Genomic DNA, 24061 nt, shown 5'->3' with positions numbered 1-24061 from the left:
ACCTACTCTAAATTTTCAGGGACATGCAAAAAATGATAATAAATCTCGTCGTTAATTCGTTAATCTTAATTTCTAAATAATTAATATTTAAAATTAATAAAATGAATATTTCATTTTAAATTTAAATAAATATTTAAATATTAAATAAAAAATAAATATTAATATTATTAAATAAAAATATTAATATTATTAAATAAAAAAAGATTAAAATTAATATTAAATAAAATTAATAAAATTAATATTAAATATAAATAAAAAAAAAAGAAAATTTCAATTTAATTGAAAATTTTCTTTCATTATAAAAGTTTCATTTAAATTGAAAAGGAAAATATAGATATTTGAATAATGAATAGTATTTTGTAATTTAGATTTAGAGTAATAGTAATTTAGAATTAAAGATATGTATATTTATTAGTTTCATTTTACAATTTAAATTTTTTTTCTGACTTTTCTCGTTCATTAAAATTATTACTTTATTTATGACATTAAAAAAAAAGAGGTTAATAAATCTTATGATAAATAAAAGAAAGAAAAAGAGAGATCCATATACGGAAGTATATGCTTTAGCCAACATATATGTATGTCCACTCACAAAGCACGAAGAATAATTTATCAGATTCGTGGATGTTCTTATGAAGAAACACTTATGATACTCGAGCTTATGCCTTATCGAGCATGTTATCCCATTTTAAAATTAATTTATTCTACAGCAGCAAACGCTCGCCACAATATGGGTTTCAACGAAGCCAATTTAATCATTAGTAAAGCCGAAGTCAATGAAGGTGCTACTGTGAAAAAATTAAAACCTCAGGCTCGAGGGCGGGGTTATCTGATAAAAAGATCGACCTGTCATATAACTATTGTATTAAAAAATATATCTTTATATGAAGAATATGAAGAATATAACATATGCTTAAAAAACCGGGGGTGGATAAAAAAAATGAAATCCACATATGCGACATTTCATGATATGTATAGTAAGTAGTGGGGGATTATGGGACAAGAAATAAATCCACTTGGTTTCCGACTTGGTACAACCCAAAGTCATTATTCTCTTTGGTTTGCTCAACCAAAAAATTACTCTGAGGGTCTACAAGAAGATCAAAAAATAAGAAACTGGATTAAGAATTATATAAAAAACAATACAAAAATATCTTATGGTGTTGAGGGAATTGCATGTATAGAGATTCAAAAAAGAATTGATGTGATTCAAGTAATAATATATATGGGATTCACAAAATTATTAATAGAAAGTAAACCTAAATGAATCGAGAAATTACAGATAAATGTACAAAAAGAACTAAATTGTGTGAACCAAAAACTCAATATTGCTATTACAAGAATTTCAAACCCTTATGGGCACCCTAATATTCTTGCAGAATTTATAGCCGGACAATTAAAGAATAGAGTTTCATTTCGCAAAGCAATGAAAAAAGCTATTGAATTAACTGAACAGGCGGATACAAAATGAATTCAAGTACAAATTGTGGGGCATCTTGACGGAAAAGAAATTGCACGCGTCGAGTGGATTAGAGAGGGTAGGGTTCCTCTACAAACCATTCGGGCTAAAATTGAGTATTGTTCATATACAGTTAGAACCATTTATGGGGTATTAGGCATAAAAATTTGGACATTTCTAGACAAAAAATAATAAACCCTTACTTGACTTGTCTTTACATTCTATCTATTGATAAAACAAAAATGACAAACTCTTTGATTCTTTTTTTTTTATTATTAAAAAAGAAATCAATTCGAATTATATTTCTATAGGGTTGAATAAAATAAAAAATTTGATTGATAATTTGATATAATTGCTATGCTTAGTGTGTGACTCGTTGGTTTTTTAGGTTCAGGATTAAAAAAAGGGACTGACTCATACTATGAACTAATAAGTATAAATATACAACTAATAACCAAATACAACTAATAACCAACTCATCGCTTTGCATTATCTAGATCCAAGGAAACATTCAAGATATGATATATTGCTCATGTTTTTATTTATTATTGGAGCAATTAAAATCCTTTTTGCACAAACAAAATAAGAAACAAAAGAAAAACCAATCTGATTTGATTAGGAGTTGTAAATCAAAATAAAAATTATGCGGATAAATGGAAGGGTGAAAGAAAGAGAGAAAAAAATATCAATGATCTATGATTCCGATATATAAGGTCTATGAATTATCAGATAAAGGCTAATGTACTAAAGCATCAATACCAATTGATCTATAATGAAACTAATTCATTCATAAAACAAAAAATCAAGAGCCTCGAGCCAATAAAGACTGAGAAGATTGACTCAAGAACAAATCAAATTAGAGGCTCCATTGTAAAATTAAGACCTAACCATTAATGGAGAAGCGATGGGAACGACGGAACCTGTAAATACATAAGATTTTATTGAAAACAAATCTTAATGATTTATTGGGAGGATAGCGAAAGGAACCAAAAGACAATCCATTTATTCTGAAGGATCGTGGATTAGCTCTACAAAACAAATAAAATAAATATTGAAAGAGAAAATATTCGTCCGCGAAATTTTTTAGATTATTGGATTTCTAAATTTTAGCGATTTGATATCATAATTATAATAAAATATATATATATACCACTTTCTATTTCTATTCTAATAATCTAATAAAATAGAAAATAATCTAATAAATAGATTAGAAATAGATTAGATTAAGTAAATAAATTAAGTGAAATCTCAAAGAATCCCATGATTTAGTATATTATTCATCAAACACATATATATACATTTCATTCGCGAGGAGCTGGATGAGAAGAAACTCTCATGTCCGGTTCTGTAATAGAGATGGAATTGAGAAACAACCATCAACTATAACCCAAAAAGTACCTGATTCCGTAAACAACATAGAGGAAGAATGAAAGGAATAGCTTTTCGAGGTAATCGTATTTGTTTCCGTAAACAACATAGACGACGGGGTACGCATATTTCTCGACAAACCAGTTACTTTAATACCTACAGAAACACGTATGGGTTCGGGGAAAGGATCTCTTGAATATTGGGTGGCTGTCGTTAAACCAGGTATAATACTTTATGAAATGAGTGGAGTACAGAAAATATAGCAAGAAGGGCTATTTCAATAGCAGCATCAAAAATGCCTATTACGAACTCAATTCATTATTTCGGTATAGGAATATAGGACTAAAGGAAAAAGACTTTTGTTTTGGGGTGCTAAAATAAATCGAAAGTTTTTTTTTTTTTTTTTTGGAAAAACAATATATCTTTTTTTCCTTTGCATTAAAATAACAGATAAAAAAAATGATATGATCCAATCTCAGACCCATTTGAATGTAGCAGATAACAGCGGAGCCCGAGATTTAATGTGTATTCGAATCATAGGAACTAGTAATCACCGATATGCTCATATTGGTGACGTTATTGTTGCTATGATCAAGGAAGTGGCACCAAATTCACCTCTAGAAAGATCAGAAGTAATCAGAGCTGTAATTGTACGTACTTGTAAAGAACTCAAACGTGATAACGGTATATGATAATACGATATGATGACAATGCTGCAGTTGTCATTGATCAAGAAGGAAATCCAAAGGGAACTCGAATTTTTGGTGCAATCGCCCGAGAATTGAGACAATTAAATTTTACTAAAATAGTTTCATTAGCGCCTGAAGTATTATAAAATAAAAAATTCTAAATAAAATAGAAGATAATACCATTTACAATTAAGATGAGACCATGATACATTTCTAGTATATAGTTATAGTATTTGAATAAAAATGAAATAGAATTTCATTGGTAAATTGTGTTTCATGCATATACCTTTAATAAAATAAGTAATTCAAAAAAAAAAAGAAAAAAGGTATGTTGATATATCAAAATTAGAGAGAAATCAAAAATTTAGTTTATCATGGGCAGGGATCCTATTGCTGAGATAATAACCTCTATACGAAATGTTGACATGAATAGAAAAGGAACCGTTCGAATAGCTGTAACGCCTGCATTTTCTCATCATACATGTTATGTGCATTTACATTTAATCATTGGGCATATGATGATATATTAATAATATTTTTATTTTATAGAAACAGATATATATTAATTATAAGTAGAGAATAAGAAGCATGATATTAGATTATTAATTTAAATAAGTTGATTAAGTATTTGGGTTATGTGTATTAAGCCTTAAGACTTAATTAAACCAATAGCTGAAGGTTGGGTAAATAGATTGGACTTAAAAGATACAATTAAAAGTTAGTACCTATATATGGTTAGTAAGAATTAATTTAGGATGATAAAACTAGTTAAGTAGGTGGTGGCATTGAGAGATGAATCTTGGAAATTGGAACCATGAGCAAGCTCATTTTACCTCTTCATTTCTCTAAAATTCGTACATGGCCAAAAACTCAAAATTTGGAACAAGAGAGAGGAGTGGAATACCTAGAAAACTTAAGATTAAGATAGGATTTTACCAACTATTGAAGGAGTCAAGCTAAAGCTAAAGGATTTAAGCATATTAGCAACCCAAAAGCTGAAATTGGTGAGTTGTTACTTGAGTATTATTAATTTGTCATTAGGGTTCTTGATTATAAATTGGAAAAACTTCAACTGATGCTTTCATTGATTAATTAAAGGTCTGATTATCATGAATTAGTAGAGTATTGAATGATTGCATAGAGATTAAGCTTGATTTAAGTTTAAGTATGTCAAGATAGAAAACTGTCAAAATTCCAGCAACCTTGATGTTCTGTATTTTAGGCATAACATGGGTTATATAAGTCCAAATTAAGCTTAATTGGTGTCTATGGAAATTTTGAAGAGTCCTCTATAACTTTGTAGTTTTGTGATTTAGCTATGTTTGCCGTTTTAGTTACTTAAATTGAGCAAACAGATTGCTGCTCGGGTACAACTAGCTGTATGACCCTTGCTCAGTAATTTGAGAATAATTAAATCTATAGAAGTCGGAATTGAGTAATTCTTCTTGGAGATGAAACTAGACGCATAAGTGTATATGTTTATTTAATACGAGATTTTTGTATTAAGCCAATTTTTTCCAGCAATAAATATACTTTGGTACTAAATTCTGTCTAGAAAACATAGATGTTGGAGATTAGTTTTATGCAATTTATTTGATGTTAATTTGAGTTAAATTGGTATATAACTAGATGGAAAATGTTTATATGATATTAAAATAGTAATTGAGAGTCTTAGAGGAAGAGTTAGACCTATGAATTACAAAGGGGATGATCTTGTAATGCATTAGAACTAGCATTTACATGAATATTTGGAATATGCATGAAATGTGAATTGATGAATGTGTTAACAGGTACTCAAAGGCCTGGAAAGGAAGTTGTGGAGAAAGGAGGTTCTTATATGCTGAAGGAATAAGTGTATTTTGAGTAAGTAAATAGTTAATATTTGCTATATCCATATATTTAATCAAATGTTCTACGAATGGTTGTGTTTGCTTAATATTGTGTTGTGTTTGAATGAATGAGATGGAAATGATTGGTGTTGAGTGGAACAATTGTTATTGCTTGAATATGATATAAGTGAAATGATTGAATTGTGATGTTAAGTGCATATGTGCATGTGAATGGTGGATTCCCCTGTGAAAATATATATATATAAAGGCTTGGGAGGTTAAAGCCTAGAGAGGCTATAAAAGTGTATTATGTGAGGATGAGGCGGAGCAGCTTACGTGTGCAATAGGTGAGGATGAGGCGGAGCAGCACATTAAAAGGGATCCACAAGCCGTGAGAACTAACCATAATTGTTGAATTGTATTTCTTCTATGATGGTTGTACTGAATTGAGTAGAATGGTATGAATTTATACCTAAACTATGAATCATGGTAAGTTATATGATTGGGTGGAAATTGTATTAAGTGTATGTGATATAGATTATGTTGATTATTTATTTACTGAGATGGAGGCTCACCCCTCTCCAAAATTTTTCTTTTCAGGTTTGTAAATAGTAGTGTATCCGTTGGTTGTATGCGAAGTCTAGCTTTTAGCAGCTCTGTCAGGTTGGGCCAGTTTTGTGGAGTCGCCTCCTAATGCATTTTGTATGCAGTTATGTGATGTATATAAAAGTGTGCCTTGTAAGGCATAAGAAGATGTTTTGAACACTTGTTAAATGATGTTTAAGTATAATCATATGTTTATATGTTAATAACCTTGTGTCTTGATTCTTAACAATCTTCATATTGACCTATCTACATGTAGTATATAGTCTACGACGCTTGTATGTTTTCTGGCTAATGTCTATAAGTAGCATGTAATGGGGGTGTTACAATAGCATTCACTAACATCACCGAAAATATTATTAAAATACTTTTATGAGAAGGTTTTATTGAAAATGTCAGAAAACACCAGGCTGGCAACAAAATTTTTTTGGTTTTAACCCTACAATATAGAAGGAAGAGGAAAGGACCTTGTAGAACTAGTCTAAATTTAAAACGGATTAGCTGACCTGGTCTACGAATCTATTCTAACTATCAAAAAATTCCTAGAATTTTAGGCTAATTCTTTCTACTTCTCGGGGTATAATGACCGACCGAGAAGCTCGACTAGAAAGAATCGGTGGAGAAATCTTGTGTTATATATGGTAATCTTTCGAATATCCGAATTGTATCCCAACTTCTTATTTGTGAAAAAAGAAAAGATAAAGAAGAGGTTTCTAATATCATTCCTATTACATTAATTGATACTTGAAGGGGATTTTAGATGGAATGAAAGAACAAAAAATGGATTCAATTTGGGAAGGTTAAATTTCTGAATCACTTTTTCAATAGTATGTTCCAAGTTCCTTTAGATAATGAAGATCTGGTTTTAGGTTATGCTTCAGGAAGGATCCAACATAGTTTTTTTATACCTATACTGCTCAGAAATAGTGTTAAGTATTTAGAATTTGACCAGAGCAGTTCTAATTTATAGACTCCGTAACAAACAAAGATTTGAATGATTAGTCAGTTTTTTTTTCAACTTAAAAAGTCCTTTCACTTTCATCACTTTCAAGGGATACAATTCGCGATTTCAAAGTTTAAAAAAACTTATTTTCTTCAAAACAAGTATGTATATTCAAAATTTAAGGGACGACAAATATGAAAATAAAAGCTTCTGTTCGTAAAATTTGTGAATAATGTTGACTGACACGTAGACGGGGGCGAATTATAGTAATTTGCTTTAACCCGAGACATAGACAAAGACAAGGATAATCTTGCTAAGCGGAAACGCTCTAAAGGATCTGATGTACAAATAAAAAAATGTATAAATAAAAAAAAGGATCTATTTTGACATGAAATGGATATATCCATAGACCCCTGACTTATATTTATGAGATAATAAAATATGGCAAAACCTTTACCAAGAATTGGTTCATGCAGGAATGGACGTATTAGTTCATGTAAGAGTGCGCATAAAATACCAAAAGGAGTTATTCATGTTCAAGCAAGTTTCAACAATACTATTGTGACCGTTACAAATGTACGGGGTCGAGTGATTTCTTGGTCCTCCACCGACACTTGTGGATTCAGGGGCACAAGAAGAGGAACGCCATTTGCAGCTCAAACCGCAGTAGGAAATGCTATTCGAACAGTAGTGGATCAAGGTATGCAACAGGCAGAAGTCATGATAAAAGGTCCTGGTCTCGGGCGAGATACAGCATTAAGAGCTATTCGCAGAAGTGGTATATTATTAAGCTTCGTCCGAGATGTAACCCCTATGCCACATAATGGCTGCAGGCCCCCTAAAAAAAGGCGTGTGTAAATATAAATATTGAAGAGATTTCAAGAGACAAGAGAAATAAATAATTCAATGATTTCAATATTATTATGATTCGAGAGAAAGTAACAATATCTACTCGGACACTCCAGTGGAAATGTGTTGAATCAAGAACTGACAATAAGCGTCTTTTTTATGGACACTTTATTCTGTCACCACTTATGAAAGGCCAAGCCGACACAATAGGCATTGCGACGCGAAGAGCTTTTCTTGGAGAAATCGAAGGAACATGTATCACACGTGCAAAATCTGAGAAAATACCGCACGAATTTTCGACTATAGCAGGTATTCAAGAATCAATACATGAAATTTTAATGAGTTTGAAAGAAATTGTATTGAGAAGCAATTTGTATGGAACTTGTGACGCGTCTATTTGTGTCAAGGGTCCTGGATATATAACTGCTCAAGACATCATTTTACCACCTTTTGTAGAAATCATTCATAATACACAGCATATCGCTAGCCTAACGGAACCAATTAATTTGTGTATTGGATTACAAATCGAGAGAAATCACGGCTATCGTATAAAACCGACAAATAACTTTCACGAGGGAAGTTATCCTATAGATGCTGTATTTATGCCTGTTCGAAATGTGAATCGTAGTGTGCATTCTTATGGAAATGGGAATGAAAAGCAAGAGATACTTTTTCTCGAAATATGGACAAATAGGAGTTTAACTCCTAAAGAAGCACTTCATGAAGCCTCCCAGAATTTGATTTATTTATTTATTCCTTTTCTACATGCAGAAGAAGAAAACTTCCATTTAGAAAAAAATCAACACAAGGTTACTTTACCTCTTTTTACCTTTTATGATAGATTGACTAAATTAAGAAAAAATCAAAACGAAATAATATTAAAATACGTTTTTATTGACCAATCAGAATTGACTCCTAAGATCTATAATTGCCTCAAAAGATCCAATATACATACATTATCGGACCTTTTGAATAAGAGTCAAGAAGATCTTATGAAAATTGAACATTTTCGTATAGACGATGTAAGACATATTGGGTATTCTAGAAATAGAAAAAAATTTCGCAATTTAATTTTTTTACCAAAGAATAAAATATAAATCCGATAGATATTATCTAGGGAGAATTCACTTTGAAGCGACTATTCCCTAGATAGACATACACGTCATGATATTTTATTTTACAATTGAATCAATTTAAAAAAGACCTAAAGTTAGGGATTTATCAATAGGCAATGTTGCTCCAATACCTAACCAAAGGGCTACTGCAGTACCAACTAAAAAGACGGTTGTGAATGACGAAATGGATTTTGGAATTTATTAACATTCTCCAAAAAGGGTACTGTTAATAATCCTGCAGGTACTGAAACCATTAAAAGAACACCCAATAACTTATTAGGTACTGTATGAAGTATTTGAAATATAGGAAAGAAATACCATTCAGGCAATATTTCCAAAGGAGTTGCAAATGGATCCGCAGGTTCACCAATCATTGATGGTTCGAGAACCGCTAATCCTACATTACATGCAATAGTACCTAGAATTACTACCGAAAAAAATATATAAAAGATCATTGGGCCATGCGGGTTCTCTGTAATAATTATGACCCATTCCCTTAGCCAATTTAGCCCTTAATACAGGATCATTCAAGTCAGGTTTTTTTGTTATTAGGATAGGTGAATTCTTATAAATCCATCCTCCGAAGGAACCGGACATGATAATTTTTCATCATCCAGCTCGAGCAAGAATCAAACGAATCAAACAGATCTATATAAAAGAAATCTTGTATGTATAGATCTTATAAAATATAAAATGTTAGCCATGTCTACACATATATGAATGATTTTATGTAATATTATGTAATAAAAAATTGACTGGATTCCTTTTTCCAGAGTTGCAATTAATTATCCATAGCAAGGAATTCATTCTTACAGGTAAATGCTCAATACCCAAGTAGGCCTAAAAGGTGATCACGATTAAGTGCTTTTTGGGTCGTCTCAGACCTTTCGATTGGCCTTTATCTCTAAAAAATATCGAGACTTTTTACATACAAAGGATTTACTTGTTACTAATATAGTTTAGCATATGTCATTCTTTAGATCCCTTATTTCACTTCATTCCAATAGTATCATAAATCGGATCAATGCAGAGGAAATGACTGCATTTCCATACTATAAAGTATTAAGTAATCTATAAAGTATTAAGTAATAAAGTAAAGGAAATAAATAAAATAAAACATATAAATAAAATAGGTAAAATAGAATATAGATTCTACCATATCGCTTATTCTACTGGGTTTTACGGAGCCTATTCATGTACAACATGATTGGATCTGATCATAGAAAAGATTCTCTTCAAGTGAACCAGCCTATCCTCTGTATGGGGCTTACGCAGTGGTTGGAACAAAGACACATTTGGTTATTAATTCCAATGTGGTGGATAAGGGCATATATCCGCACGGCCAAATCAATAGTCCAAGTCACACACTCCCATAATCCATTTTTCTCTTAGGAGAATTCGCTTCAACTATTCATGTAAAAAAAGAAAATTGGAGTTGAAGGGAAATATCCAAATACATGTCTTATTCTTTTCAATAATCCATATTTGTAGCAATGAAATACTATTCTTCCTCCCCAAAGCGATCAATGGTTGATTACAAATATTTATAATCTATATTCTCTATACTATAAAGGGTCTGAAATACCTTGCTTACGTATCATTGGAAAGTGCATTAACATAAATACGGCAGTAAGAAGAGGTAATACAAAAGTGTGTAAACTATAAAAACGAGTCAAAGTGGATTGTCCTACACTAACACTTCCACGTAATAACTCTACCAAAGGCGATCCTATTACAGGAATAGCTTCTGGCACACATGTTATAATTTTTATTGCCTAATAACCAATTTGGTCCCAGGGTAAGGAATAACCAGTTACGCCAAAAGATGCGGTCAATACAGCAAGAACCACACCTGTAACCCAAGTCAATTCACGAGGTTTTTTAAAGCCACCAGTGAGATACACACGAAATACGTGCAGGATCGTCATTAAAACCATCATACTTGCCGACCATCAATGAACTGATCGGATTAACCAACCAAAGTTAGCTTCAGTCATTATGTATTGAACAGAAGCAAAAGCCTCAAGAATGGGATTGGACGGTAGTAAAAAGTCATAGCAAACCCCGTAGCTGCTTGTACTAAAAAACAAGTAAGCGTAATTCCTCCTAAACAATAAAATATGTTGACGTGGGAAGGAACATATTTACTAGTTATATCATCTGCAATCGCTTGACTCTCGAGACGTTCTTCGAACCAATCATAAACTTTATTGAGATAGGTAAACCAGAGGGCCTCCCCCTCCGAGAACCGTATATGAAAATTTCATCTCGTACGGCTCAAACGGAACCACCAAAATACTAGTTGAAACGGATATGGGTAATAGAATAGAAACTTCTTAATCCTATGATTCAACAGTTTTCTTTGAAGATGATGATACGAAAAAAAAAAATCCAAAAACTCTTCTTTGAAAACTCTTCTTTGTGGTTATAATGCCAAAATATCAAGTTGGCTCATTCATCTCTTGGTGTTGATTGTTACAGGCCTCTTGAATCTTCTATTTACCCATTCTTTTCGTATTTTCTTTTTATGTAATGCAGCCTTATTGTTGTTGTAACACCCGGAATTTTTATATATTTAATAAATGAGTTATTTTCTATACCCAATTAGTTTGAAATTTTAAGAAATTATTCAAGTAAATTATTTGAGAAATGATTATATTTTGGTTATTCAAAATTTTTCCAAATGCATATTTATATAAGTAAAATTATATATTGAAAAATTTTGGAAGAAATTATAAAGGATGTTTTTATAAAAGAATTTTGGAAAAATTGGTATTATAATTGATTAGTAGTATTAAATTTTAAGTTGGAAATTGATTATTTAATTTAATTGTGTGTTAGGACTAAATTGGAAATTTATTTTGGAATAAGGATTGAAAGTATAATGTTATTTTTATGGGGTTTTAATGGAAATTTGTGAGTTTGGTATTTTCGTAAATAAATATGTCGGTCAGGGGTATTTTTATAATTGTGTATTTTCAATAATTCGGATTTGGCCCAAATTAAATAGTTAAGGGCTTAATTGAAAGGCTAAAGGAAAGTTTGGGGGTCAAATTGAAGTTCTGCAGGATGAAATTGTAAGTAATTAAGGAAGTTGAGGGACCAAATTGTAATAAGGAAAAGTTCAGGGGTCAAATGTCGATATTGAAAGGAATGGAAATCGGGGAAGAAGAGAGGAGGAGAGAGAAAAGCGGGCGAGAAGAAGGGGAGGCAGGGCGGCGTCGCCGGGCGGGCGATCGGCGTCGATAGGCTACGGCGTCGGCAAAGAAGCAGGCGCGGAATCGCGACGTGTGGAGCACGGCTTCGGAGGCCGCTCCGCTTCCGTGTTGGCGGCCGAGTCGAGTGGCGATCGGCTCCTCTCGGCAAGGGCTCTCTTTTGGCAGCAGCGGCAACGCCTGTGGTGGCCGGAGACGGAAGATCCGGTGGAGAGAGAAAGTAGGGGGCAGTCGCATTTTTGGGTTTTTCCGACGAGCTCCGGCGAGCTATGGAAGATCGGAGGACGTATCACGACTCTTCTCTGCTCAAGCTTCGCGATGGCACTGGTTTCGTGGCGATCGGGCTTCGTTTGTAAATCGACGGCCGTGATCGTTCGCAAATCTCTCCGGACGATCGGGTGTCAGATCGAAAAATCGGAAGGTGGATCGCCATCGCTGCCAGAGTTCGATGGTGTGTTCGGATCGTCGATCGGACTCCGAAACCCGTAGTAAGCCTTCTTCTTCTTCGGACTTTTGTAATTATCTTATACTTATATACTTGTCATTTTTACTCTAGAGTATCCGCAGTAGGAAATTTTAAAATTTATATAACTATTCTGACTCCTGTTAGTAGTATGATGATGTATTATGCAAGACAATTATGACTACTTTATATTTGGTTAATTGTATATATGGATTTGCGGGTTGGTAAGGCTTACTACGGGTTTCGGAGTCCGATCGACGATCCGAACACACCATCGAACTCACAACGACGCGCTGATGACGATCCCTGCTTCCGATTTTTCGATCTGACACCCGATCGTCCGGAGAGATTTGCGAACGATCACGGCCGTCGATTTGCAAACGAAGCCCGATCGCCACGAAACCAGTGCCATCGCGAAGCTTGAGCAGAGGAGAGTCGGGATACGTCCTCCGATCTTCCATAGCTCGCCGGAGCTCGCCGGAAAAACCCAAAAACGCGGCTGCCCCCTACTTTCTCTCTCCACCGGAACCTCCGTCTCCGGCCACCACAGGCGTTGCCGCTGCTGCCAAAAGAGAGCCCTTGCCGAGAGGAGCCGATCACCACTCGACGGCCAACACCGCCGAACGGCCGAACGGCCTCGGCCGCCGCCCACACGTCATGATTCCGCTACCACGCCGCTAGAGCCGCATCAGCCGACGCCAAGAAGCCGGCCGCCACCTACCGACGACGCAAGACCCGGCCTCCTCCTCCTTCTTCTCGCGCGACGCCCGCTTTTTCTCTCTCCTCCTCTCTTCTTCCCCGATTTCCATTCCTTTCAATATCGACATTTGACCCCTGAACTTTTCCTTATTACAATTTGGTCCCTCAACTTCCTTAATTACTTACAATTTCATCCTGCAGAACTTCAATTTGACCCCCAAACTTTCCTTTAGCCTTTCAATTAAGCCCTTAACTATTTAATTTGGGCCAAATCCGAATTATTGAAAATACACAATTACAAAAATACCCCTGACCGACATAGTTATTTACGAAAATACCAAACTCACAAATTTCCATTAAAACCCTATAAAAATAACATTATACTTTCAATCCTTATTCCAAAATAAATTTCCAATTTAGTCCTAACACACAATTAAATTAAATAATCAATTTCCAACTTAAAATTTAATACTACTAATCAATTATAATACCAATTTTCCCAAAATTCTTTTATAAAAACATCCTTTATAATTTCTTCCAAAATTTTTCAATATATAATTTTACTTATATAAATATGCATTTGGGAAAATTTTGAATAACCAAAATATAATCATTTCTCAAATAATTTACTTGAATAATTTCTTAAAATTTCAAACTAATTGGGTATAGAAAATAACTCATTTATTAAATATATAAAAATTACGGGTGTTACATTCTCCCCCCCTTAAAAAAAAATTCGACCTCGAATTTTAAAAGAAAAGGGGTTACACTCTAAGACTGAAACTAATTAGGAACCTCTCATCTCCACTCGGCTTTTCGGGAACTTTTCCCTCGGCAGAAATAAACCACAAGACTCATCGACAAAACCCTTAAATAAAACTGGCGAACCTGAAAATCCGCGATCCTCACTTACTACTCCTCGGAAACCAAATCTTTACTTACATTCACACACTGAGGATCCAACACGAGCAAAGGATCGAAAATATACTTCCTCAACTCAGACCTACGAACAACTGGATTTAACCTCAGAGAACATTACTAATACTTGGCGGCAAGTCCAACTTACATGCCACCTCACCAACCTGCCGACAAAACCAAGGGTTTCCACACAAGAAGGGCCAATTCTGATCCTGCCAAAAATCCACTCACCAAATTTCCTTCCTAATGACGTGCCCCTTGCACGTACAGAAAAATCCTTAACATCTATATCACATCATCCTCGATATAACATCCATCTGATCGCATCAACCGACACAACCCATGCCATCCTGACACAAGATTCCTCCTTGACTGAAATCCAAAAGCCTCCCTTATAATCTAACATGGGGCCTACAGCTCCACATACTCACTCTCTCAACAACTCAACTCGTCATCCAGAGAATTCTCAAGCTAACACTATTTACTTTAAAAATTTTACTTATTTATTTACTTTATAATCATCACTGATAAAAACTTTATTATCTTGAAAAACACTTTTACAAAATCGTAAAATCTCTAGCCATTTTTCTTTATATAAAATTCTACAATATCGCGCGCCAGGGTGATGATGCCCCCTATCACCAAGGGTTGCAATGCACAATGTATGATGCATGCCCTAAAATGAATTTATGTATGCCTAACAGTGAAATGCCATAATGCATTCTTATAGGACTGGGCGCAATATTGTATTTTAAAACACTTGTTCTACTTAGAAAAATAAACAATGTTCGCTTAAGTTTCTCTGGATTTCCGAGCGTCCGAAAATACTCCTGCCATCTTTCTTAAGCTTCTTACAACCACAAAACTCAACCATAATAGCTGACATCCGCTCGACTTCCCAGGCACTAACTTCGGTGCTACTCAAAAAGACGATGCCTGATGCGATGACGAGGCAGTTCATGACACGACTGCAACCACGCTCTACACTAAAACTGACTGCGGTGCCCACCATCGAAACAACAATCAAAGCTTCTAAAGGTGGACTGCACTAATCACTTGAAGAAACAGCACGAGTCTATCGCGCTTCGGATCTTCCCATTGCTACAAAGCTCATTCTCAGCACAGCACCAAAGACAAGCTTACAAGAAAAGAAAGACTGACTCTCTAATAGTGAAGGCTGAGACACTGGAGTCAATGAAAACAACAAGACAGACTTGATCCTAACTCCGCAGTACCAAGAAAAATCTTAACTTAGGTCGAAGGAAATCTAAACCTAAGCTCTGATACCAACTTGGTCACGGGCCCCCAAAGTGGGTCGTGACAGTTGTTTTCATTATTATTGATAGGAATTTTCTTGTTAAGATCCTATAAATCGATTGAAATCTCATATTCATATTAGAACCACGATGACTTAATAAAAACTTCAAACTAAGTCCAAAGATTCCCTGAGTAAGAACCATTGTACCATCACTTATTCACTGAATAAATATAATGAGTAAAAATTCAAAGAAAGGTTTGTCCTTTGATCAAACATAGAAAAAGAGGAGGAAAAATCTTTCAATTTATAATTCTTTGAAATGTTTTGGAATCCGGTCACGGGATCTGAATATTAAGTATGAATCATAGTTCTAATACTTCATAATCTATTTCATATATTCCGTGCTCTAGATACTAAAATAAATACCTGACGAGGTAAAAAATCATCTCTATCAAGACGACAGGCCCACTCTCTGTACTATCAATAGGATCAATTATAACAAGTCGCACACTCATATTCCAGAAATACAGAAAGAAAGAAATTTCACGATCAAACTACCAAAATAGAATCAAAAATCCGAGACCAAGCCAAAATGCTTCTTTTGTATTGAAAAATTAGGACTTAGTGATTCTTGTAAATCTAATTCATTGAGATTCCATCTAGTAAAACGGAAGAATTATAAATCTCCAAAATAATAGATAGGAATACCGCAAATAGAGCCATTGTGACATCCATCAAAGGAGTAGTTCCCCATCTAGGAGCTACTTTACCATATTCCGAATTCAATGGTTCCAATAAATCCCCTACAACAGTTCGTCTTGGACCAGATCTAGAACTACCCTCTACGCTTTGTGTAGCCATAAATCCTATTTGTAGTAATTGAGATCTGTTGACTTTGTATACCATTCCGTTGTAAATAAATGATCTTATCATAGATCCATTGTGGTCTTGAAATTAAATTATATAATAATGGAAACAGCGACCTTAGTCGCCATCTTTATATCTGGTTTACTTGTAAGTTTTACTGGGTATGCCTTATATACTGCTTTTGGGCAACCCTGTCAACAACTAAGAGATCCATTCGAGGAACACGGGGACTAGTTGAAGTAAAGAGCCTCCCAAAATTGGGAGGCTCTTTACTTCAATTAAGATAATGAAAAATCATTTTATCTTTTTAGTTGGAACTTTAGGTGGTTCGCGAAAAAAGATAACGAAAAAAATGATTCCTAATGTTGAGACTAAAAGGAATGTATAAACCAATGCTTCCATAAATTCAATCGTGGTTTACAATTATAGCTTCCATACCTATTTATTTGAAATCGTCTCCTGGATAAAAAAAGAACAAGATTCAAAGAAAGGACGGCAATTCAAATTCAGATATCTCTAGTACCTTGTGTCAAATTACAAAAAGAAAATAGAATAGAGGCAGAAAGTAAGAGATATCAAATATTGTGTCAGACTACCTGTCTTCTTGTAGTCGGATCTCCAATTTTTTGGAATGCTCTAAATTCCATTTGAACGTCTAAATCTAGATCAATGCCAGCAAAAACATCTCTGAACAAAGTTCGAGCACCATGCCAAATGTGTCAGGAAAAAAAGAGCAGAGCGAACGAAGCATGTCCAAAAGTAAACCAACCCCTTGGACTGCTACAAAAAACACCATCGAATTTCAAAGTAGCGCGATCTAATTCAAAAATTTCACCCAATTGAGCGCGTCTAGCATATTTTTTCATAGTAGCAGGATCACTATAACTGACTCCATTTAGTTCGCCACCATAGAACTCAATGGTTACACCTACTTGTTCGACACTATACTTTGACTCTGCCCTTCGAAAGGAACATCGGCTCTAACAATTCCATCTCCGTCTACCAAAACAACTGGAAATGTTTCAAAAAAAGTAGGCATACGACGTACAAAAAGCTCACGCCCTTCTTTATCTCTAAAGATAGGATGTCCTAAACACCCAACAGCTATTCCATCTCCATTGTCCATTGAGCTCGCTTCCGAACAATCCACCTTTTACTTGGGATTATTGCCGATATAATCATAAAAAGCTAATTTTTTGGGAATTTTAGACCAAGCTTCAGATAAACTTTGATTTTCGACCAACCCAGCACTAACTCTTCGATATATTTCTTGCTGGAAGTATCCTTGATCCCATTAATAACGAGTGGGACTAAATAATTCAATCGGAGTAGTTGTTGAACCATACCACATAGTTCCAAAGAACAACAAAAGTCGCAAAAAGACAAAGTGATACTACTGGAAATGACAGTTTCAATATTTCCCATACATAATTTTTTGTATAAACATTGGGGTGGACGCACACTAAGATGGAATAGGCCTGCTAATATACCCAATGTACCCGCTGCAATATGATGAGAGGCTATTCCTCCCGGAACAAAAGGATCAAACCTTTCCACACCCCATGCTGGACTTACGGGTTGTACTTTTCCAGTTAGTCCATAAGGATCGGACACCCATATTCCAGGACCATACGACCCGGTTACATGAAAAGCGCCAAACCCAAAGCAAGCCACCCTTGAGAGAAATAAATGAATTCCAAAGATCTTTAGCAAATCCAAAGAAGGTTTTCCTGTACGTTCACCGCAAACTATTTCTAGATCCCAATACACCCAATGCTAAATAGCTGCCAATAAGCACAAGCCAGAAAACACAATATGCGCCCCAGCCACGCCTTCATAACTCCAAATACCCGGATTCGTTATAGTTCCTCCTGTGATACTCCAACCACCCCATGAATTGGTTATTCCTAAACGAGTCATGAAGGGTATAACAAACATACCTTGTCTCCATATTGGATCGACAACGGGGTCAGAGGGATCAAAAACTGCTAATTCATAAAGAGCCATCGAATCAGCCCAACCAGCAACTAAAGTCACATGCATTATATGGATGACAAAGAAATGATCGGGATCATTTAATACGACGGTATGAACACGATACCAAGGCAACCCATGGAAATACCCCTTTATTAACGAAAAATAGACACTATGTAACTTTATTGCACTGGAAAAACTATGTTATGGATCTCTCCTTTTAAGTAGATTATCTCGGAGAAAGAATTAATATTTTTCTATTCTTTTCTTTTTATTTTATTAATAATGTAACAATTTCGTAGGAACAAAGAAAAGAGAACCGGATCTATTCTATACCCGATAAGTACCAATACGCAGTGGGGGTTGACTCTATTTTATATGAGCGAATGCATAGAGATTTGTTCATCATTCAAAGTACCTATTCGTAAGAATTGAACTCTATTGGTTTTGTCTTCCCTTTTTTATTTTTTATATACATATTTTTATATATATTTATATATTATATATATATAAATATATTAAATATATAAATATAAACTTATCGAATCCTTGTATAAAATATTATAAAGGTTATTATTATTAAGAGAATAAATTCATTCTTATAAGACAATAAATTCATTGTTACATTTTCACATCAAAGTGAAATAGAGTACTTAAAATTTTTCTCTCAGTTAATGCCTATTGGTGTTCCAAAAGTCACTTTTCGAAATCCTAGGGAAGACGATTCCATTTGGATTGACGTATAGTGCGACTTGTCAGATATATTGGGTCATACGGGATTGCCCCATTCTCTCCCCCGATTGATATATCCTCGATTTTGCCCAAGAAAGATTGATTAAATCATCCAAAATTTGGAGCGTGAAATGCAATGAAGTCCAATTAGATCTATGCTTTTGAGGTACTCAGATTAATATTATATATATCAATTAGAATAATTTATGGTTGGCTTGTTTGGACCAAAAAAATGAAGTATCCAGGCTCCGTTTAGAAGAACCTAATTGGTAATATATCTATTATGATTACTGCTTGTATCATATTCTATTTATGAAGTTGAAATAATTCAAACTGCTAATCATACTCAATCGAATAATATAATAATGAATATGTCAAATATTTGGCAGAAGACGTGAAATGAATTAAATAAAAAAAAAGAAGTTGTAACAAAAAGACACGATATTGGGGCATTTGCTCTATATGTGCAAATAAAAATCGGGCAAATCTTTACTCGGAGTAGAGCACTAACCTAAAAGAATTGAAGAAACCCATTCAGGAACAAGATAATGCTGTCGTGATTTGAATTGAATCTCGATGAAAAAATACATCAATGAGAAGTTTGTTTGATAAGTTTAATAATATTTTTTTTATCTTTATAAGGAAACCTTTTTTTATTTTATAGGTAAACGGCTTAAAACTCATCTTTCTTGAAAACTAGAAGAAAAGCCCTTTCATTAGCATTAGACATTAGAAAAAAAAAAGAGTTAAGTTAAAAAGTACTCACTATCAAAAAAGGAAGGTTGGAATCTACACATTGATTCTTTATTTTATTTTCGTCGATTTTTGTTGAACCGTATGCATCAAAAGGTGCACGTACGGTTCCTAGAAGATAGAAATTTATCTTAATCAACCAACTTTATCGAGAAAGATTACTTTTTTTAGGTCAAGATGTTGATAGCAATATCTCGAATCAACTTATTGGTCTTATGGTATATCTCAGTATAGAGAGTGAGACTAAAGATTTGTATTTGTTTATAAACTCTCCTGGGGGATGGTTAATACCCGGAATAGCTATTTATGATACTATGCAATTTGTGCGACCAGATGTACAAACAGTATACATGGGATTAGCTGCTTCAATGGCATCTTTTATCCTAGTTGGAGGAAAAATTACCAAACGTTTAGCAATCCCTCATGCTTGGCGCCAATGGGTTTTGTCACGACCCCACCCGTGGGCCCGTGACCGGCACTAGGGAATGGGTAGGCTTAAGGCCACCGAAACCCGTAGTAAGCCTGACACTCACTGATTTAAACAAATCTCATCTCAAATTAATATTATTAAAACCATAAATTATCTTAATAGCTACATTCTACATAAATACTTGATGCGCGGAAAAACTAGGCGAGACCAAACTCGAAAATTTACAAACGATACATCTACTATTACTACTCATGGAGGATCTAAGATTTACCAATTTACATACCAAATCAAATACATCACCCGATGATGAAGGAGTCAAGTTATCGAATAAGAGTCGGAGAACTAATAAATACGAATCAAAATAAGAAAATGAGATCGGGAGAGTGAGTTAAAATCAAATAATCTAGAGACTATTGCTTCTTCTCGAAAAAAAAACATAGATTATTCAAATCAGATATCAAACCATACTATAATCATACCCTACTATTTCCTTCACATAAAATATTAATCATTCGAATCAAAATATCAACCATGCACGTAAATACAATCCATATTATAATCATACCACAATAAATTAATAAATGAATAAATAAAAATATATTTTTACTTTTACGGGACGAGTGGCTCGGTAGAACCCTAAACCCCAAAATCTAGTAGCCATTCGGCTCTCTTAATCCAATAAGATCGGGCGCCCCGAGAGCAATGCTCGACCGGGACCTTACCTCTAGTCCGGTCACTTAAGTACCCAAATAAGAAATCTAGTAGCCATTCGGCTCTCTTAATCCAATAAGACTGGCGCCCCGAGAGCAATGCTCACCAGGGACCTTACCTCCACCGGTCACTTAAGTATCCAAATAAGAAATCTAGTAGCCATTCGGCTCTCTTAATCCAATAAGATCGGGCGCCCGAGAGCAATGCTCGACCAGGGACCTTACCTCCCGTAATTTACACAAATCAGCCCGGAGAGCCATGCTCACCGTGGGCAAACCCATAAATATCTTATTACATGTCCATGATCATTACCGGCAGACGCCTCCGATGTAACCCATCAAAGTGGCATATTCTACAAGCCACATTTCCCAATTCGCAATCATCACATATAATAAATATCATTATCCGATGAACTCATCCAACACATATCGGAAATAAAGATTAAAGATTTAAGATAAAACAACGTGCAATTTGTGAGGGAAAAATAATAACGTTTGTCTTATTATAACATACTAATAATAATATTTATATTATTTCAAACATTAATAATCAAGTGAAATCATTTATTTTGCGATACTAATAATCATATTAAGCACAAATTCTAAATAGCATATTAAAATCAGACTAGCAATAGCGCAAAGATTAAATGACTTTAACTCACAGAATTGGCGACCTCCTAGCTCGCTCCCGTGCCTCGGTTGGAGCGAGCCAATGACAGATCATCTAATCACGGAAAACAATTTATCAAAATGTCAAACAATCGATCATTAATCCTAGGTCTAGACTCCTGTGATCGACTGTCTAAGAATCTCGACTCAGGAGAATTCTACCGAAAATCCGGCAGAACCTCCCCTACAACACGAACATTACCCCCCGTAAAAACGGGTCCAGGACCTGCCAGAAAAACACTCCAAATATCCAACAATTTAAACAACAGGAGTCGGGTCCCCAAACTTCACTATTTCCCGACTCCGCCACACAGCACAAAACACAAGGCAGGCAACTCACAGACAATTATTTTTGACTCACAATATCATCAAATACTCAATATAATCCAATAGACACAATTAAACCAAGAATTTCTAAAATTAACGGGCCAAAGAAAATTACCGAGACGCTCGATCGCTCCGGCTTCCCGGCCACGGAGTCCGATCGACGATCAGGACACACCATCGGACTCGCAACGACGCGCTGATGATGATTCCCACTTCCGATTTTCCGATCTGACACCCGATCATCCAGAGAGATTTGCGGACGATCTCGACCGTCGATTCGCAAACGAAGCCCGATCGCCACGAAACTAGTGCCATCGCGAAGCTTGAGCCGAGGAGAGTCGGGATACATCCTCCGATCATCCATCCTCCGTCGGAGCTCGCCGGAAAAGCCTAAAACGCCGCCACCATTTTCTCTCCACAATGAATCTCCGATTCTGGCCACCATCGCCGACACCGGCCGCCAAAACAAAGCCGAGGGCCGAGAGGAGTCGATCGGCACTAAGATCAGCGACCACCGACGCCGAACGCCAAGACGGCAAGGAAGCTTCGGCCATCTTCCTCCTCATGAGCCGCTGCCTCTCCTGGTGCTGCCAGCCCACGCCCGCACCGGGCCCCCGGACGACCCCCGACGCCTCCTTCCTCCGCCTCTCTCTCCCCCCGACAACTCTCTTCCTCTCTTCTTCTTCCTCGACTTCCATTCCTTTCAATATCGTCATTAAGCCCCCGAACTTTTCCTTATTGCAATTTGGTCCCTCAACTTTCTTAATTACTTACAATTTCATCCCGCAGAATTCCAGTTTGACCCCCAAACTTCTTTTTAGCCTTTCAATTAAGCCCTTAACTAATTAATTTGGGCCAAATCCGAATTATTGAAAATACACAATTACAAAAATACCCACCATATTTATTTACGAAAATACCAAACTCACAAATTTCCATTAAAACCCCATAAAAATAAAATTATACTTTTAATCCTTATTCCAAAATTATCCTCCAATTAAATCCTACACAATTAAATTAAATAATCAATTTCCAACTTAAAATTTAATACTACTAATCAATTATAATACCAATTCTCCCAAAATTCTTTTATAAAAACATCCTTTATAATTTCTTCCAAAATTTTCCGATATATAATTTTACTTATATAAATATGCATTTGGAAAAATTTTGAATAACCAAAATATAATCATTTCTCAAATAATTTACTTGAATAATTTCTTAAAATTTCAAACTAATTGGGTATAGAAAATAACTCATTTATTTGATTAATATTAAATTTTTCATTAAATCATTTCAAATTAAACCCAATAATAATAAAGCTAAAATTAACTTAAATAAAAACTCATTATTAAATATAAAAAAAATTCCGGGTGTTACAGGTTTTTATTTGAAAGAAAAAAGAAAACTATGCCTTCGCCATATGAAATATTGAAATATAAATATTAAGTAATAATAGCATGGCAGTTCGAATTCGATATAGATATAAGAATTGTTTTTTTAAACATTAGATTATGTATCGAAAGAGTAGTATGAGATATTAAGTAAGGGTATTTCTGATTTTATTCTATCAGGGGCGTATTTCAGCGTCACAAACTTTTTGTTTTCGCATCGGAGGGCTCTTAACATTATTTATTTTATAAAAATAAAAGAGTACGAAAAAAAGATTTATTTTTCAAATAAAAAAAAACTTTTGGGATTGCTAAATCACTGATGAAATAAAGCAACGGGACCACCATAGTATTTTTTTTTATTTTTTAACTCCTCCAAAGGCAAGGAAAGGGTGGTTATTGGATCATTTACTGATTTAAACCTGATAAACTCTATGTTTTTATTCGATAAAAAAAGGTAAGTAAAAGTGAATTCCATTGTGGAGCCGTATGCAATGCGTAAACAATGCCTGTACGGTTGTTCAATTCTATCTTTTTTTTTCTTATTATTCCTCTCTTCTCGTCATCTTTTTATTTATTATGCGAGATAGAATAGCCATTTTTTTCTTATATCATCAGGGTAATGATTCATCAACCTATTGCTGGTTTTTATGAGGCCCAAATAGGAGAATTTGTCCTGGAAGTAGAAGAACTAATGAAACTGTGCGAAATCCTCACAAGGATTTATGCACAAAGAATGGGAAAACCTTTATGGGTTGTATCCGAAGACATGGAAAAAGATGTTTTTATGTCAGCAGCAG

The 24061-nt window shown here is 34.7% G+C and overlaps 2 protein-coding genes, 1 long non-coding RNA gene and 2 pseudogenes across 3 annotated transcripts; 4 read left to right on the top strand and 1 right to left on the bottom strand.

Moving 5' to 3' along the window:
* The first annotated feature begins 2997 nt into the window (after positions 1–2997).
* LOC125369176 lies at positions 2998–4029 on the top strand (annotated as a pseudogene).
* A 2478-nt stretch (positions 4030–6507) lies between these two features.
* On the top strand, positions 6508–7749 carry LOC125369175 (30S ribosomal protein S11, chloroplastic-like). Its single transcript, XM_048370896.1, has one exon. It carries the CDS (start codon positions 7333–7335, stop codon positions 7747–7749), a length of 417 nt encoding a protein of 138 aa, XP_048226853.1. The 5' UTR covers positions 6508–7332.
* A 65-nt stretch (positions 7750–7814) lies between these two features.
* LOC125369170 (DNA-directed RNA polymerase subunit alpha-like) lies at positions 7815–9014 on the top strand. Its single transcript, XM_048370894.1, has one exon. It carries the CDS (start codon positions 7815–7817, stop codon positions 8835–8837), a length of 1023 nt encoding a protein of 340 aa, XP_048226851.1. The 3' UTR covers positions 8838–9014.
* LOC125369319 lies at positions 8934–18453 on the bottom strand (annotated as a pseudogene).
* A 600-nt stretch (positions 18454–19053) lies between these two features.
* On the top strand, positions 19054–23443 carry LOC107261298. The gene is made up of 2 exons (XR_001535266.3): positions 19054–20174; positions 23253–23443. It is a non-coding gene; the product is annotated as an uncharacterized LOC107261298 (long non-coding RNA).
* The last annotated feature ends 618 nt before the right edge of the window (positions 23444–24061 follow it).

The sequence above is a fragment of the Ricinus communis genome, chromosome 2 (genome assembly GCF_019578655.1).
Source record: "Ricinus communis isolate WT05 ecotype wild-type chromosome 2, ASM1957865v1, whole genome shotgun sequence".
NCBI classification, from domain to species: Eukaryota; Viridiplantae; Streptophyta; class Magnoliopsida; order Malpighiales; family Euphorbiaceae; genus Ricinus; species Ricinus communis.
Note: the sequence above shows the minus strand (reverse complement) of the source record. Positions and strands in the feature narration are given on the sequence as shown.

Bases quoted from the DNA above. Each gene is read 5' to 3' on its own strand.
- LOC125369175 (XM_048370896.1), top strand. From the start codon at position 7,333: ATGGCAAAACCTTTACCAAGAATTGGTTCATGCAGGAATGGACGTATT.
- LOC125369170 (XM_048370894.1), top strand. From the start codon at position 7,815: ATGATTCGAGAGAAAGTAACAATATCTACTCGGACACTCCAGTGGAAA.